This window comes from Symphalangus syndactylus, chromosome 16, assembly GCF_028878055.3.
Source record: "Symphalangus syndactylus isolate Jambi chromosome 16, NHGRI_mSymSyn1-v2.1_pri, whole genome shotgun sequence".
Classification (NCBI taxonomy): domain Eukaryota; kingdom Metazoa; phylum Chordata; class Mammalia; order Primates; family Hylobatidae; genus Symphalangus; species Symphalangus syndactylus.
Genome location: NC_072438.2, coordinates 63,699,896 through 63,716,486, shown reverse-complemented (window position 1 = coordinate 63,716,486; position 16,591 = coordinate 63,699,896). Strand labels below are relative to the sequence as shown.

The 16,591-nt window shown below is 39.5% G+C and overlaps 1 protein-coding gene and 1 pseudogene across 1 annotated transcript in view; one reads left to right on the top strand and one right to left on the bottom strand.

Annotated features, from left to right (window-relative positions):
* The window catches only part of C7 (complement C7), an 81,627-nt gene that overhangs the window by 63,366 nt on the left and 1,670 nt on the right, over positions 1-16,591 (top strand). The window contains exons 15-17 of the mRNA XM_055246253.2: positions 7,434-7,625; positions 12,084-12,174; positions 15,044-15,228. Coding sequence (XP_055102228.2) covers positions 7,434-7,625; positions 12,084-12,174; positions 15,044-15,228 — 468 coding nt within the window. The remainder of the gene's footprint in view (positions 1-7,433; positions 7,626-12,083; positions 12,175-15,043; positions 15,229-16,591) is intronic.
* LOC129464820 (large ribosomal subunit protein uL18-like) lies at positions 1,959-2,860 on the bottom strand (annotated as a pseudogene).

Genomic DNA, 16,591 nt, shown 5'->3' with positions numbered 1-16,591 from the left:
TATATTCTTTGGAGAAATGGCTGTCCATGTCTCGTGTCCATTAAAAATAATCGGTTTGTCTGTCTTTGTCTTATTTTTTAATTTAATTTAATTTTTATTTTATTTTTTTTAAATTTCCATAGGTTTTTGGGGAACAGATGGTGTTTGGTTACATGAGTAAGTTCTTTAATGGTGATTGTGAGATTTTGATGCACCCGTCACTCAAGCAGTATACACTGCACCCAATTTGTAGTCTTTTATCCTTTATCCCCTTCCCACTCTTTCTCTCTGAGTCCCCAAAGTCCACTGCATCAGTCTTATGCCTTTGCATCCTCATAGCTTAAGCTCCCACTTGTGAGTGAGAACATACAATGTTTGGTTTTCTTTCTTTCCTTTTTCTTTTTTTTGAGACGGAGTCTCTCTCTGTTGCCCAAGCTGGAGTGCAGTGGCATGATCTCAGCTCACTGCAATCTCTGCCTCCTGGGTTCAAGCATTCAAGCAATTCTCCTGCCTCAGCCTCCCGAGTAGCTGGGACTACATGTGCACACTGCCACGACCGGCTAGTTTTTGTATTTTTAGTAGAGACGGGGTTTCACTATGTTGGCCAGGATGGTCTTGAACTCCTGACCTCGTGATCTGCCTGCCTCGGCTTCCCAAAGTGCTGGGATTACAGGCGTAGCTACCGCACCTGGCACAATGTTTGGTTTTCAATTCCTGAGTTACTTCACTTAGAATAATAGTCTCCAGTCTCATCCAGGTTGCTGCGAATGCCATTAATTAATTCCTTTTTATGGCTGAGTAGTATTCTACTGTATATATATACCACAGTTTCTTTATCCACTCATTCATTGACTGATGGGCATTGTCTTTTACTTATTAATATTAATCTCTCTCTCTCTCTTTCTCTTGGAATCCTTAAACAGAAACAAATGAAATAGAATATAAATATGAATATTTGCTAGTTGGGAGTAATAAAGCCAAAAGTTTGTTCTTTGAAAAGATTAGTAAGAAACTTCTACTTGAAGGGCTTCTTTTCCTTTATTGTGAATCTGATGAAATGTCTGCCTTTTACCTTGACTTTTCAAAGGATTTTTTTTTTTTTTTTTTTTTTTTTGAGACGGAGTCTTGCTTATCGCCAGGCTGGAGTGCAGTGGCATGATCTCGCCTCACTGCAACCTCCACCTCCTGGGTTCAAGCGATTCTCCTGCCTCAGCCTCCTGAGTAGCTGGGACAATAGGTGTGCACCACCATGCCCAGCTAATTTTTGTATTTTTAGTAGAGATGGGGTTTCACCATGTTGGCCAGGATGGTCTCCATCTCTTGACCTCGTGATCTGTCCGCCTTGGCCTCCCAAAGTGTTGAGATTACAGGCATGAGCCACCTCGCCTGGCCAGGATATTTTTATTAGGTAAGACATTCTAAGCTAGCAGTTATTTTTTATTTCATTTATTTATTTATTTATTTGAGACAGAGTTTCATTCTTGTCTCCCAGGCTGGATTGCAATGGTGCGATCTTGGCTCACTGCAACCTCTGCTTCCCAGGTTCAAGCAATTCTCCTGCCTCAGCCTCCTGAGTAGCTGGGGTTACAGACACCCACCACCACGCCCGGCTAATATTTGTATTTTTAGTAGAGACAGGGTTTCTTCATGTTGACCAGGCTGGTCTCAAACTCTTGACCTCAGGTGATCCCCACCCCTCAGCCTCCCAAAGGGCTGGGATCACAGGTGTGAGCCACCATGCCTGGCTGCTCGCAGTTATTTTTTTTTTAAGTCATTTGAAGATATTATTAATATTACATTGCCCTCTGACAATTGTTTTCTAGGGAGAAGTCAACTTTTAGTCTTGCAATTTTTTTCTTTGGAAATCATGTCTTTTCTGTCTGACCACTTTCAAGAAGATTATTATTAATTATTGTTTTTTGCTTTGTCAATAAGTTTATTGTCCTTATCTGAAAAATCCTCATGAAAAATTGTTTGGTTTAGCTCTCAGCAGCCTGCTCCTGAACTCTGAGGAAGCTTGCCGTCTTCTGAACTAACCAATCTTTCTTCTGGGCAAGTGACATTTTGAGATTGTTCCACTTCTTCTTTTTAACTTCTTTCTTGGGCGTCTTCTCATAGACTGGAATCTCTCGTATGGCAGCATGAACTTTCTTATACATCTCCTCTATCATGTCTGGAGTTACGCCGTTCTGTATGTATTGAGAACTTTTTCTTGTAAGCATCTTCATCTTCTTTCATTATGTAGTGCATGTAATCTGCAACATTCTGGCCCATGATGTGCTTCAGGTGTAGTTCTGCATTTAATTTCTTGCTTTCAGAATCATAACCAAGGACTCATTTGGTACTGTGAGGATAGACAAGCCTCCATCCACAGCTCCGTTTAGGGTGCTAAAAACTTTATTGCCAGGGTAGTTCTGGCAAGACCTGCATCCAGATAGCAGGTAAAGGCACCCAGCTGACCATCGATGCTTTTCACACTGTATTCATCTCCAGTCACCTCCACTTGGCCTTCATAGATCTTGTCCATGCCAAACCTATAAAGAAGCCTGCAGGCCAGCAGCAGGCCAGTACAATATGCTTTAGCATCATTTGTCAGGCCAATCTTCACACCATATTTTGGCAGTTCATGTGCATACACTGCACAGACTATCACGTTCCCTTCTATACAGGACTAAGCAATCTGAAAAATGATACCTCTGTTTGTTACACAAAGCATCATCCTGTATTTGGATGTGCTGTATTTATTTTTATCATGTATAACCAAGCATTTCCGAACATAGTAATCAGCTTTACCCTGTCATCTTCTAAATTTCACTTAGTATCTTTTAAAGTAGGCCTTGTTATTAACAACTTTAACAAACCCCATCCTGTGGAACAGAGACATGCGTTTGTGGCTTGACAGAGACATGCAGGCCCAGTAGTGCTAGGGTGGGAAAAGGGTATTATTAATTATTTTTTGCTTTTGGTTTTCTCCAGCAACTTTCCTCTGATGTCTAGGTATAATTTTCTTTATATTTTTCTGGGCTGATATTCAAAGCACTTATTGAACCTGTGCTTTAAGTCTTTTGTCAGTTTTAGACCATTTCTTGACCATTATGTCCTAAAACATTGCTTCTGTCCCATTCTTGATCACTTGTCCCTATGGGGCACAAATTATACATTTTTTGGACCATTATATTTTTTAACATCATTTTTTTGTTTGTTTGTTTTCCATCTTTTCCCCCTCTGTTTCATTCTAAATATTTTCTTTTTTTTTTATTTGAGATGGTTTGTTGTCCAGGCCGGAGTGCAGTGGTGTGATCTCGGCTCACTGCAACCTCCGCTTCCCAGGTTCAAGCAATTCTCCTGGCTCAGCCTCCTGAGTAGCTGGGACTACAGGCATGCAGAACTACATCTGGCTAATTTTTGTATTTTTAGTAAAGATGGGGTTTTGCCATGTTGGCCAGGCTGGTCTTGAACTCCTGACCTCAAGTGATCTGCCTGCCTTGGCCTCCCAAAGTGCTGGGACTACAGGCATGAGCCACCACACCTGGCCTCATTCTAAATGTTTTCAATTGACCTATCTTCCAATTTATTAATTCTCTGTACATTCTGTATAATCTCCTTTTAAGAACTCTATTATAGAGTTTTAAATTTTACCAATTTTATTTTTCAACTTAAAACAATTATTTTTATATATATATATTTTTGAGACAGGTTTTACTGCTGTCTCCTATGCTGAAGTGCAGTGGTGCGATCTTGGCTCACTGTAATCTCTGCCTCCTGGGCTCAAGCAATTCTCCTGTCTCAGCCTCCTGAGTAGCTGGGATTATAGACGCTTGCCACAGTGCCCAGCTAATTTTTGTACTTTTTAGTAGAGATGGGGTTTCACCATGTTGTCCTGGCTGTTCTCAAACTCCTGAGCTCAAGTGATCCGCCTGCCTCAGTCTCCCAAAGTGCTGGGATTATAGGTGTGAGCCATCATGCCTGGCTATTTTTTAACTTTAGAGGTTTCATTTTTCTACTTTTTTACTGCATAGTGAATTTTTAAATTAATAACTTCATTATTAGGTCAGTTTTAGCTTACAAAAAACTGAGTAGAAAGTACAGAGAGCTCCCATCTACTTCCTTACTTCCCGCCCAGTTTCCCTATTAGGTATTAACGTCTTCCATTAATGTGGTATATTTATTATAATGAATGAGCCTATATTCTTACATTATTATATTTAAAAATATTAAAATTTTTTACTTAAAAATATAATTTTAAGCGATATTTTGATATGTGTAAATAGTGTGTAAAAAGCAAATCAGAGTAAATAACACATCAATTACTTCAAACATTTATGTTTACTGTTTTATATTTTCTAATTCTCTGTTGTAATTCTCCATCTTGTCATTTAAAAAAATATAGTAATTTCGGTTGTTTCAGGGCCTGTATCTGTTAATTTCATTATTTAGATAAGTCTGTTACTGTAAGTCTGTTTCTATTGGTTTTTTTGGTTGGAATTTGGTCAATTCTTGTCTTTTTGAATGTTAAATTAGTTTTAATTGAATGTCAGACTTTACATTTGAAAATTTGAAAATTGGATGATGCTATCTTCCTCTAGAGAAGACTAACTTTTGTTTATGGCAACCAGTGAGGCTGGCTTATGTCTGGGTTATCTTTATTCCAAGGATGTGGCCATTAAGGGATTCCAGCTGAAGGTATGGGCTTTCTACCTGGCCCCTTCTTTTTGACAGGACTGGGCTCTAGTTTTTAAAATCCTGATCCTGTGAGACTGCTAAAATCTGTTTATCTTTTTAGCCTCTGAGCTACAGTTTTCTCCTCACTTTAGCAGCCTTTCAGCATATTTTCTTTTTTTTTTTTTTAATTTACAAATACCTCAAGGAAAAATGTGATACCAAATGTAAATGTAATCACCACATGAGACTTCCCTTCTCTCTGAAATCTTGGACTTTCAAACTTGCACTGTCTTGTTAGTGCTCTGATTCTTTCAGAAATAGTTTTCCTTTTAATTTTGTACAGTTTTTCTATTTTTTTGTCTTGGTAGGAGATTTATTGTCAAAACAGCAGACTCATCAGAAACAATCAAATTCAATACGAGATTATGAAGTTTTGGAAGGCATAAGATGTGACTTGTACCTTGCTGTGTCCCAAGCAGTACACAACATATTTGGCAAAATACAGCCACTCAAAAAATGCTGTAGATTTTTGTATATATTCATGGAGTATTAGCTCAATTTTGCTACATTGATATGTCTCATTGTGGTGAAGTCAAAGCCTTCAGTGCATCCATCAAATGCTGTTTTTGAATGAATAAATGAATGAATGGGTTTTCTGATGACAATGCTGTAAAGATACAGTAATACTTTGTAGAATATTGTCCAAAGTCCATTAGGGAGATTAGCAAGATTTTTTTTTAATCATGAATTCTGACTTGCTGTTTATACTATGTGTGTTTTTTCTTTTTCTCTGTTCTTCTTTGAAGTAAGCTATTTGAGCTAATGAATGTAACTGAGTAAGAAAGAATACAGATGGAAAGTCAGGGAACATTGAACACTTTTATGTCTGCAAGTTTAAAGGTGGTGCTTTAGCTGGGTGTAGTGGCATGTGCTTGTGATCCCAACTACTCAGGAGGTTGAGTCAGGAGGATTGCTTGAGCCTAGGAGTTTTTAATTTTTTTTTAAATTTTACTTTAAGTTCTGGGATACATGTGCTGAATATGCAGGTTTGTTACATAGGTATACATGTGCTATGGTAGTTTGCTGCATCTATCAGCCCATCATCTAGGTTTTAAGCCCCGCATGCATTAGGTATTTTTCCTAATGCTTTCCCTCCCCTTGCCCCCCATCCCCCGACAGGCCCTAGTGTATGATGTTCCACTCCCTGTGTCCATGTGTTCTCATTGTTCAACTCCCACTTATGAGTGAGAACATGCATTTTCTGTTCCTGTGTTAGTTTGCTGAGGATGGTGGTTTCCAGCTTCATCCATGTCTCTGCAAAGGACATTAACCCATTATAGTATTCCATGGTGTGTATGTGCCATATTTTCTTTATCCAGTCTATCATTGATGGGCATTTGGGTTGGTTCCAAGTATTTGCTATTGTAAGTAGTGCTGCAGTAAGCATACGTGTGCATGTGTCTTTACAGTAGAATGATTTATAATCCTTTGGGTATATACCCAGTAATGGGATTGCTGGGTCAAATGGTATTTCTGGTTCTAGATCCTTGAGGAATCGCCATACCGTCTTCCACAATGATTGAACTAGTTTACACTCCCATCAACAGTGTAAAAGCGTTCCTATTTCTCCACATCCTCGCCAGCATCTGTTCTTTCCAGACTTCTTAATGATCACCATTCTAACTGGCATGAGATGGTATCTCATTATGGTTTTGATTTGCATTTCTCTGGTGACCAGTGATGATGAGCATTTTTCATATGTTTGTTGGCTGCATAAATGTCTTCTTTAGAGAAATGTCTGTTCATATCCTTTGCCCACTTTTTGATGGGGTTGCTTGTTTTTTTTTCTTGTAAATTTGTTTAAGTTCCCTGTAGATTCTGGATATTAGCCCCTTGTCAGATAGATAGATTACAAACATTTTCTCCCATTCTGTAGGTTGCCTGTTTACTCTGATGAGTTTCTTTTGCTGAGCAGCTCTTTAGTTTAATTAGATCCCATTTGTCAATTTTGGCTTTTGTTGCAATTGCTTTTGGTGTTTTAGTCATGAAGTCTTTGCCCATGCCTATGTCCTGAGTGGTATTGCATAGGTTTTCTTCTAGGGTTTTTATGGTTTTAGGTTTTACATTTAAGTCTTTAATCCATCTTGAGTTAATTTTTGTATAAGGTATAAGGAAGGGGTCCAGTTTCTGTTTTCTGCATATGGCTTGCCAGTTTTCCCAGGACCATTTATTAAATAGGAAATCCTTTCCCCATTGCTTGTTTGAGCCCAGGAATTTAAGGCTGTAGTATACACTGATTAGACCTATGAATAGTCACTGCTCTCCAGCCTGGGCAAAAAGAGAGACCCTGTCCCTAATAAATAAATAAATAAATAAAAGTGGTGTTTTAATAATTTCAGATGGCAAAATATCTAACTGGATGAAAGTTAATGAAACTCTCCTGGTGGAACATCACTAGAGCACATAAATAAGTGACAGCTGTGAAAAGTTTAGTTTCAACAGTTGGCTGGGCATTAGGACTTTGTTGGGGTTGTTCATTTTAAGTTGTTGCATCATTTTGAGGGGGGGTGGGAGAGGGGGAGCTGTTTTGGTTTTTAGTTATTCATGGGTCAATTACATGCCAGGCTCTGTGTGACATGTCTTTCAGTCCACCCTAATAGTGAACTCACTTCTTCCTCCTTGTCCTCTAATATGAAAAAGCAGAACAAGTGTATCCGCATCACATAACACTTTTTTAAAAAGATAGTTTAGGAGAGCAATGACCCTTATATTTTGCTCTCTTTTATCTTTAGAAATTGCCTGTGTTCTACCTGTACTGACGGATGGCATACACAGTCACCCCCAAAAACCTTTCTACACAGTTGGTGAGAAGGTGACTGTTTCCTGTTCAGGTGGCATGTCCTTAGAAGGTCCTTCAGCATTTCTCTGTGGCTCCAGCCTTAAGTGGAGTCCTGAGATGAAGAATGCCCGCTGTATACGAAAAGGTGAGTGGCTTCCGTGTCTATCCAAGGACACTTGTACCCAGGCAAGTGAGAGTCCTTGTGGCGACCTTCATGGTGCTGTGTCACCATAGCTATGAGTCATTCCCTCCATTCTTGCTCCCTAACGTGGGGTCAGTTTGTAGACTAACAGATTTTCTTCACATGGCACAGAAAGACTCATGAAAGCAAGGAAAGGCAAGGATAGCCTGGTGATTCTGAAACTTTTAATTTAAACCCTCCTTGTGAAAGATTAGCTTTATATCTGTTATAGTGCCAAGACAACAAAGGATTTTTTTTTTTTTTTTTTTTTTTTGAGACGGAGTCTCACTCTGTCGCCCAGGCTGGAGTGCAGTGGTGCCATCTCGGCTCACTGCAAGCTCCGCCTCCTGGGTTCACGCCATTCTCCTGCCTCAGCCTCTCCGAGTAGCTGGGACTACAGGCGCCCGCCACCACGCCCGGCTAATTTTTTGTGTTTTTAGTAGAGACGGGGTTTCACTGTGGTCTCCATCTCCTGACCTCTTGATCCGCCCACCTCGGCCTCCCAAAGTGCTGGGATTACACACGTGAGCCACCGCGAAAGGATTTTTAAAACCCGTTTTTTTTTGTTTGTTTGTTTCCTCTTGATTTTTTTCCCCTGCATTTTTCCTAAGTACAGAGTTGAGATCATAATTTATTTAAAGTTCTGTATGTTTCATTTTTGGGCTTTCAAAGAGTTTATCAGTATTTCTGAAATTGAAAATTTAGAAAGCATTTTCATTTAACACTTTAAAGCAGACATTATTGAAGGAAAAGTGTTGTGATTCGTGAAATTGTTCTTAATGTGGAAACTCAAAAATCCAGTGTTTTAACAGCAAGAAAATTAAAATGGTCTTTTAAGAACCTAAGGTAGAAAGGATTTAGAAAGCCAAATTATTTCTTTTTAGAGGTAATTTTAGATGAGATAGATTTGTTTGAAAATAACCCCTTATTTATTCTTTGTTTACATTTTTTAAATAAATGGAAAATATTGTATTTGTAACAAAAATGAGAATGAAGAAAAACTCACTTGCATACTATTTTATGTGATATTATCCCTCTAGTATGTGATATTTAATTAAATGCTGAAATTTATTTTTAGTAGTGAGGATGAAGTACTAGATTTCATAGGTGATGGTGTGAGGTGAATTAGATGTTTCTAACCAAGTTCTCCATGCAACAGGGTATGGAGCACTCAGATACTGATGGTAGATATGGGCTGTGATGTTAAGTGGATGAGAGGCAGAACAATGGGCAAGACGCACATCCTTGGAGTGCCCTCCCTGCCTGTCCTGATGTGCTCTTAAGTTATCAAAGCTCCATCTCAGAGGACAGTTGTTTTGTGTTCTGTAAACACTGAAGTATAAACATGAGTTTACTTGAAATATTTAAAGTGATAGACCAGTACTTATAATTCTAAAAATGAAAGAGAACAATATACAGTTGATGAGGTTGCACTTTTGTTCCAAATGAGATTGTAGACTAGTCTGTCTAAAATGCTACTTCAGCTATTTTACCCCACAGTTTGGCATGAAGTTTCATTTACCCAGTAGAAAATTCTATTAAAGTGAGTTTTAATTAAGGATGTTTTGCAGATCTGTATGTTTTTCTGAAGATGTGAATAACAGTAACTACTCCTAAGCCTATAACAAAAAAAAAAAATTCCAAGACTTACCGGCTTCTAAAGTTGATGTTTTAAAATGTTGGCTGTTCTAGTATTTAGTCTTTTTTTTTATTGTAGTAAAACGTACATAACATAACATTTACCATTTTATCCATTTTTAAATGTATGGTTCAGTGGCATTAAGTAATTCCCATTGTTGTACAACCATCACCACATTTTTTTTCATCTTTCCAAACTGAAGCTCCATATCCATTAAACATTAATTCCTCACTTTCCCCTACTGTCCCTGTAGTTAGTCTTGATGGGAATAAATTTGCTTTTAAAATAGCAAAAGCACATACTTTCGGTGGGCCTCAAGAGTGTGTTTATTTGGTTAACCAAGCTGTAAAGGCAACAAAGCTATGTTCTTCTTAAATGCAAAAATTCTCTGGGCTAGGTAATTCTATCGTTTTTTTTTTTTTTTCACAAAGACATTATAATAAATTTCTTTTATTTCTTTTGAGATGGAGTCTCATTCTGTCGCCCAGGCTGAAGGGCAGTGGCACAATCTCAGCTCACTGCAAGTTCTGCCTCCCGGGTTCACATCATTCTCCTGCCTCAGCCTCCTGAATAGCTGGGACTACAGGTGCTTGCCACCATGCCCAGCTAATTTTTTTTTGTATTTTTAGTAGAAACGGGGTTTCACCGTGTTAGTCAGGATGGTCTCGATCTCCTGACCTCGTGATCCACCTGCCTCAGCCTCCCAAAGTGCTGGGATTACAGGCGTGAGCCACCACGTCCGGCTTGACATTATAATAATTTAAGTAAACTTTTAAAATCTAAAATTTCGGGATTTGTCCTAAAGTAAATTTTTAACCACAGTGCAGAACTAATTTACATGGCTTGATCATTGACCTTAAGTTTTGGTACATCTAGATTAAGGCTTCTCAACCTCAACTCTGTTGGAATTTTAGGTCTGATAATTCTTTGCTATGGGAGCCTCTTCTGTGCATTGCAGGGTGTTTAGCAGCATCCCTGGTCTCTACCCAACAGTAGCATCCTCCTATGCCAATAACATTCTGCAGTTGTGAACACCAAAGATGTCTCTAGTGATTTCCAGATGTCCCCTGGGGGACAAAACTGCCCCTGGTTAAGAAGCACTGATGTAGATAATACCATTTTTAAAAAATTTCATTTTGGAATAATTTTAGATTTCAGCAAAGTCACAGATATAATTTCTACACACCCTTCACCCATCTTCCTTAATATTAACATCTTACATAACACAACTTGGTTAAAACTAAAAAATTAATATTAGTACAATGCTATTGACTAAACTATACACTTTATTCAAATATCTCCTGTTTTACCACTAATGTCTCTTTTATGTTCTAGGGTCCAGTTCAGGTACTACATTGCATTTAGGATAATATCATTTTAAAGAGAAGGGTTTTTTTTTTTTTTTTTTTTTTTCTGAGACAAGGTCTCGCTTGCCCAGGCTGGCTGGAGTGCAACGGTGCAATCTCGGTTCACTGCAACCTCCACCTCCCGGGCTCAAGCGATTCTCCTGCCTCAGCCTCCTAAGTAGCTGAGATTACAGGCACGTGCCACCACGCCCAGCTAATTTTTGTATTTTTAGTAGAGACAAGGCTTCACCATGTTGGCTAGGCTGGTCGCGAACTCCTGACCTCAAGTGATCCACCTGCCTCAGCCCCCCAAAGTGCTGAGATTACAGGCGTGAGCCACCGCGCCCAGCCAAGAGAAGTGTTTTAATAATGAATCTTGTTATTGAGACTGCTGACCATGGCAGGCATACTTCACATTGCCACCATTTTTACAGGTTTCTGAATGTTCACAAGATTGTAATGTCATGTCCAAGGCTCTTGAATTTTCCAAAGTAAGGAAGTATTCCATAGTTTGTGTATTCATAAAAACATCCTCTTCAGATAAACTACCTTTATAGATATAGTAAATGACTATCTAGTTTTATGATGCAAAAGTGTATGGCAATGAATTTCATTGTAATAAAGCTGTTAGGAGGTGAAGAAAGTCAGGACGTTTTTAGATCATTCCCATTGCAATCAGGGATAGTGGAGGGGATGGCGGTCACATTATGCTCTCGCAAGCTGGACCATGGTGTTTACCTGTCAAAATTGAAATGATGACTGAATTGTCAGTTTCTGTAAAACACAAAGTTATAGAAAGAATTTTATTAATGTAAGGACCTCCAGACATTTATTCACTGTTGAGGGAGACCACTTAGACATTCATATGTAAGAGGTTATTGTAGATCTTCTCGGCATACCAGGGAGTTCTCCATGTATAAGTCAAGTGATGTTGCTGCTTTCTGCCTCATTATGGGCACAGCAGGCAGACTGCAGTCCAAACAACAAACAGTTTATAAGCACCAGCTTCTTGAAAGGGAGCCACTTTATTGTCCTTGGATTCAGACCAATGTAGAATTAAATGCTGCCTGGGCCAGTTTGTTAAATGGGTGAAGTAGCACCAACTTCCTAACTTTTTTTACTCTTAATTTTCTGATTTCTTAGGTGGGCATTTGTTAGGGAGGCATAAATATCCCAATGTATAAAAAGTGCATGACAAATATAAATGTTCATGAGATGGTAGCTATTACTACTAATGCAGTTATTTGTAATGTGGCTCTAGAAACTCTCTATAGCTTGTAAAATGTATCATAGCTTGATTATTATTACTATCGTTACTATGCAAACGCATTGCAGTTTGAGAATACTACAGACCCTGGTCCAGCAATTAAAATAATACCTTGTTTACCATGAAGAAGCTTTTTTCCTAACGACCACATCTCCCTTATCCTTTCTTAGACAATCCGTTAACACAGGCAGTGCCTAAATGTCAGCGCTGGGAGAAACTGCAGAATTCAAGATGTGTTTGTAAAATGCCCTACGAATGTGGGTAAGTGCCACCTTTGCTCACTTCTCTGTTTTGTTTTATTAATGATAAGGGATAGTTTCTTAGATGCTAGTGTCTGTTGGATGGAAGGTGTAGCTTACCAAGAGTTAAGGGTCTTTGTTTGCATTTTGATGTAGTCCATCTGCTGCCTGTTATTTGCCTGGGTCACTAAGGGCTGACAGCCATGGCATTAAGCAGTGTTCTAATCTGGCTAGTGGAGAAGGCTGCAGTACTACTTGAGCACTGCTTGTTTTATATATAAAATGGAGCAAAATGGCAAATTGTCAGCTGAGGATTTAGAACTTTAGAGGATTAGAGGATTAGAACTGAAATTCCTTTGGCACATAAACTCTTAAAGCAATACTGATAGGGAAACAGCAGCTGCTTTTGTTGATTCTTGAAGCATCTTCTCTAGATTTGCATGGTTAAGAATGCCACCAACTTGAAATCATTCCATTGTAGGAGGATATCTCTGAAGTAGTTAATAGATGTCTGTGTCACGGTCCTAGTAGGATAGAGATGGCACAATTAAATTAGGACAAGAAAAGTTTTATTAGCAGGAATATTTACAAAAATGTGAACAGAGGAAAGGAAACTACAAGTCCCATGGTGGTATTCCTAGACTAACAGCTTGACCATATAGCCATACCCAGGTCCAAGGAGTAAGGAGAGGGGCATTCAGGAAAAACTGGAGACAGAGAGGGCTGTGTAGAGATGGCCCTGAGGAGGAGCTGACACTCTCATTTTAGGGACCTCAGAGATCCCACAGGCATGAGCCAGGGGCATAAATACCTCAACTGCACTCTCTTTCCTGCCTCGAGTCTCCTGCCAGTCAGTGCTCACCATTGATCAAACCAACTGAAGCTAGAGGCCGAGGAAGTCCACGATGTGGCCCATACATGTCAGCCTCCCAGGCAGGTGGAGAAGAGTGGAAAGTGGATCCGGGGAGGAAATAAGAAATATCCAGCCCTTAGACTTAGTGGCCATTTTTAAAATTAAGAACCAACACATGACCTGGTGCAGTGGCTCACGCCTGCACTCCCAGCACTTTGGGAGGCCAAGGTGGGCCAATTGCTTGAGCTCAGAAGTTCAAGACCAGCCTGGGCAACATGGTGGAACCCCTTCTCTACAAAAAATACAAAAATTAGCTGGGTGTGGTGGCACACTCCTGTAGTCCTAGCTACTCAGGAGACTGAGGTGGGAGGATTGCTTGAGGCCAGGGAGGTTGAGGCTTCAGTGAGCCACATTCATGCCACTGCACTCCAGCTTGGGTGACAGAGCTAGACCCTATCTCAAAAAGGAAAAAAAAAAAAAAAAGAACCAAAACACTAATTACTTGGTTTTCAGTGATTTTGGTTATCAAAACCGATATCCAACTTCTTGAAGCTACAGTGGATAATTGTTATTGTATATAGTAATTTCTGGTGTGAAGAAGAATATAAATAACTAAATGGTGTGATGGAAATTGTGGTCAGCCTAGATACATTCTGATTCTAATATTCTGACTTTGCTGCTAATCTTTAATAATTATTGTTTATTTTGAGTCATTTTCATCCTCTTTCCAACTTCCCCATTTCATTTAGTTTATCTGCAGCTCGTTGTTAATAGTTATGGTATAAATCTCCATGTCATTCCATGGTCTCAGGTACTGGCAACAAGGTGGTATTGTAAGGTCTTTACCCTTTCAGCTGTTGTAAGTAGTTCTATTTAAAGTTTCAATAAACATGAAAAGATAGATTCAAAACAACAGGATTTGTTTCTGTTTTATAAATAACTCCAAGTAAATTTAGCTTTTGGTAGAAAAGGAAAATATTAGAACTAGATAAAGTGTGTGAATATAGACTCTTTCTGACTCCATCTGGTATACAAAAATGCTCTGTTGTCTAAGGTTTCAGTGACAGTAATGCCCTCCGTGTCTATCCGCGTTCAGAAATGTGGAGTTTTCTGATAGCGACATTTCTAAATAGCTATTTTTTTCCACTATTTTAGCACCAATGCTATGAAAAAGGTAGCACATTTTATGGAAATATTTCTTTTTTTTTGGGGGGGGACACAGTTTCATTCAGTCATCCAGGCTGGAGTGCAGTAGTGCAATCTCGGCTCACTGCAACCTCTGCCTCCTGGGTTCAAGTGATTCTCATGCTTCAGCCTCCAGAGTAGCTGGGATTACAGATGTGCACCACCACGCCCAGCTAATTTTTATATGCTTAGTAGAGATGGGGTTTCGCCATGTTGGCCATCCTGCTCTTGAACTCCTGACCTCAAATGTTCCACCTGCATCAGCCTCCCAAAGCACTGGGATTACAGGCGCCCAACCTTATGGAAATATTTCTAAACTATTTTGTAAACATAGATACTTTAAAAAGTAGCATTGAAAAATACAGTTTCATCTTCCCGTGATGATTTAGGGTCATCCATTTTTGGACGATGCAGTTTTATGGACATGAACTCTTGACTGTTGGGCTGGGATGAGCTCATTTCTCCTGCAATTAATGGTCCCATTTGACTATGATCACACTGAATGCTTGGTCTCCACTGGCTTTGTGTCTCCTTTGTCAGCTGTTGTTAGCAGACCTTGCCTTCTCATCTAATTTGCTGTACCTGATCTGTTCTAGATGGAACTAGATCAACACTAGATATCTACATTTAGAAAAATTGTGAGCAAATGAAGAGTAAATACAAATATGTTCATTTTGAAGACCTAAGTGAGTTGGACCTAGGAATGAAGGGGATTTGAGTTTCCACCTTTTTTTTTTTTGCTGTGGGTGATAACATCTGGGGGCACTAAGGTCAGAGCATCACTTTTCGTTTCTCCTTCTCAGCTTTTACGAACAAAAATCTTGTAAATAATGTCATTAAAAATTCTTTTCAGGTCTTCCTTGGATGTATGTGCTCGAGATGAGAGAAGCAAAAGGATACTGCCTCTGACAGTTTGCAAGATGCATGTTCTCCACTGTCAGGGTAGAAATTACACCCTTGCTGGTAGGGACAGCTGTACTCTGCCTGCCTCAGCTGAGAAAGCCTGTGGTGTCTGCCCACCGTGGGGAAAATGTGATGGTAAGGGGCCTTTCATATTTGTAAGTATAAGAATGCTAAAGTCACAGTGCTGAGGATTTTACAAATGTAGTTTCTAGTTTAGCAGTGGGCCGAAGAAGATACTTGAGGATGTTAAAAACTCAGACTGATTTGACATGTACTGACCTCTCCTATACCCCTCACTGGAGAGGGGCACAGATCACAGATCTCAGAGGATAAGATTCCCACTTTCCTGATGTGGAAATGTTCTCCCAAACGGGGGTGATTCCATGCCACCTTCATGATTTTTACTCTGTCCTTGTATTATCCATATTGTGTACTCATTTTTTAAAAGTCTGACATAAAAATAACTTTAAAATGAAAACTTTATATCATGTCCTTAAAGGGAGGTATCACTTGCCATAAATACTAGGTAACTATAAAAGTTATATGTAATGGAACAAAATAAAGTTGTGGACTCTAGCCAGATACTGGTCCAACATTGACTATGCTGTTTCTCTGTGAGTTTAGCTAGTGTTAGAAGGGTGTTAAAAACATACTAGCACCAAGCTGACACTTTCTTCTAGAAGTAATCAGACGGATTTGAAGAGAATAGAAGAAGAAGTTACTTTCTCACGTTGTGGTTCAATATTTGCTAACACTATGTTTAAGTAGCACTTACAGTGATCTTGAACTCCCCCAAGAGCACGGCAAGCCTCCCATGATTTGGGCAGTACTGTGAAAGGGGAATGGCTGGGTCTTCAGAGCCGAGTCACTGTCTGGGCTTCCCTATCTGTAAATTTGGGAGCTGGACTCTATGACTCATAAGGTCTCTGTCAGCTCTTCACTCTCTGCCCTCTTGGCCTGTACCCACTGGCGCCTGTCCCCTCACTCCCTCAAGGTTTGCAGCACAGACTGATGACATACATATGTGACTCTAGCCATGTCTGGGTCACTTTTGGTTAGGCAGTCACCACTGTCTGCCGGCTGACCTTGTTACTCATCTTTGGAAGACTCCTGGCTGGTGTATTCCAACCATGGACTTTCCATGCACAGGCTCCTTGCCTCCCTAACTCATTTCTGGTTTGATTTTTGGGATTTGTAGCCTTTTGCATGTCATGCTCTCTCTCAAAGCAAGTTAAGTTCTCTTTTTTTTTTTTTTTAATCTCTCTTTGTTTGAGTCTTGACTTGGTTCTTTGTTGAGGGCTTCTCATTTGACCTCAATTGCTGCCTCATATGGACAGCAGCATGTATGTAAGAGACAGATGAAGAGCTCTTGACTTGGATCAAACCACCTCATGTGGGTCTAACCAATATAAAGCCTGCTACCAACCTCAAAACCTATTTCTTTGGAGTGGAGCAAAATGCCCTAATTTCCTGGTCCTATTGCTTTTCCAGGGGATAA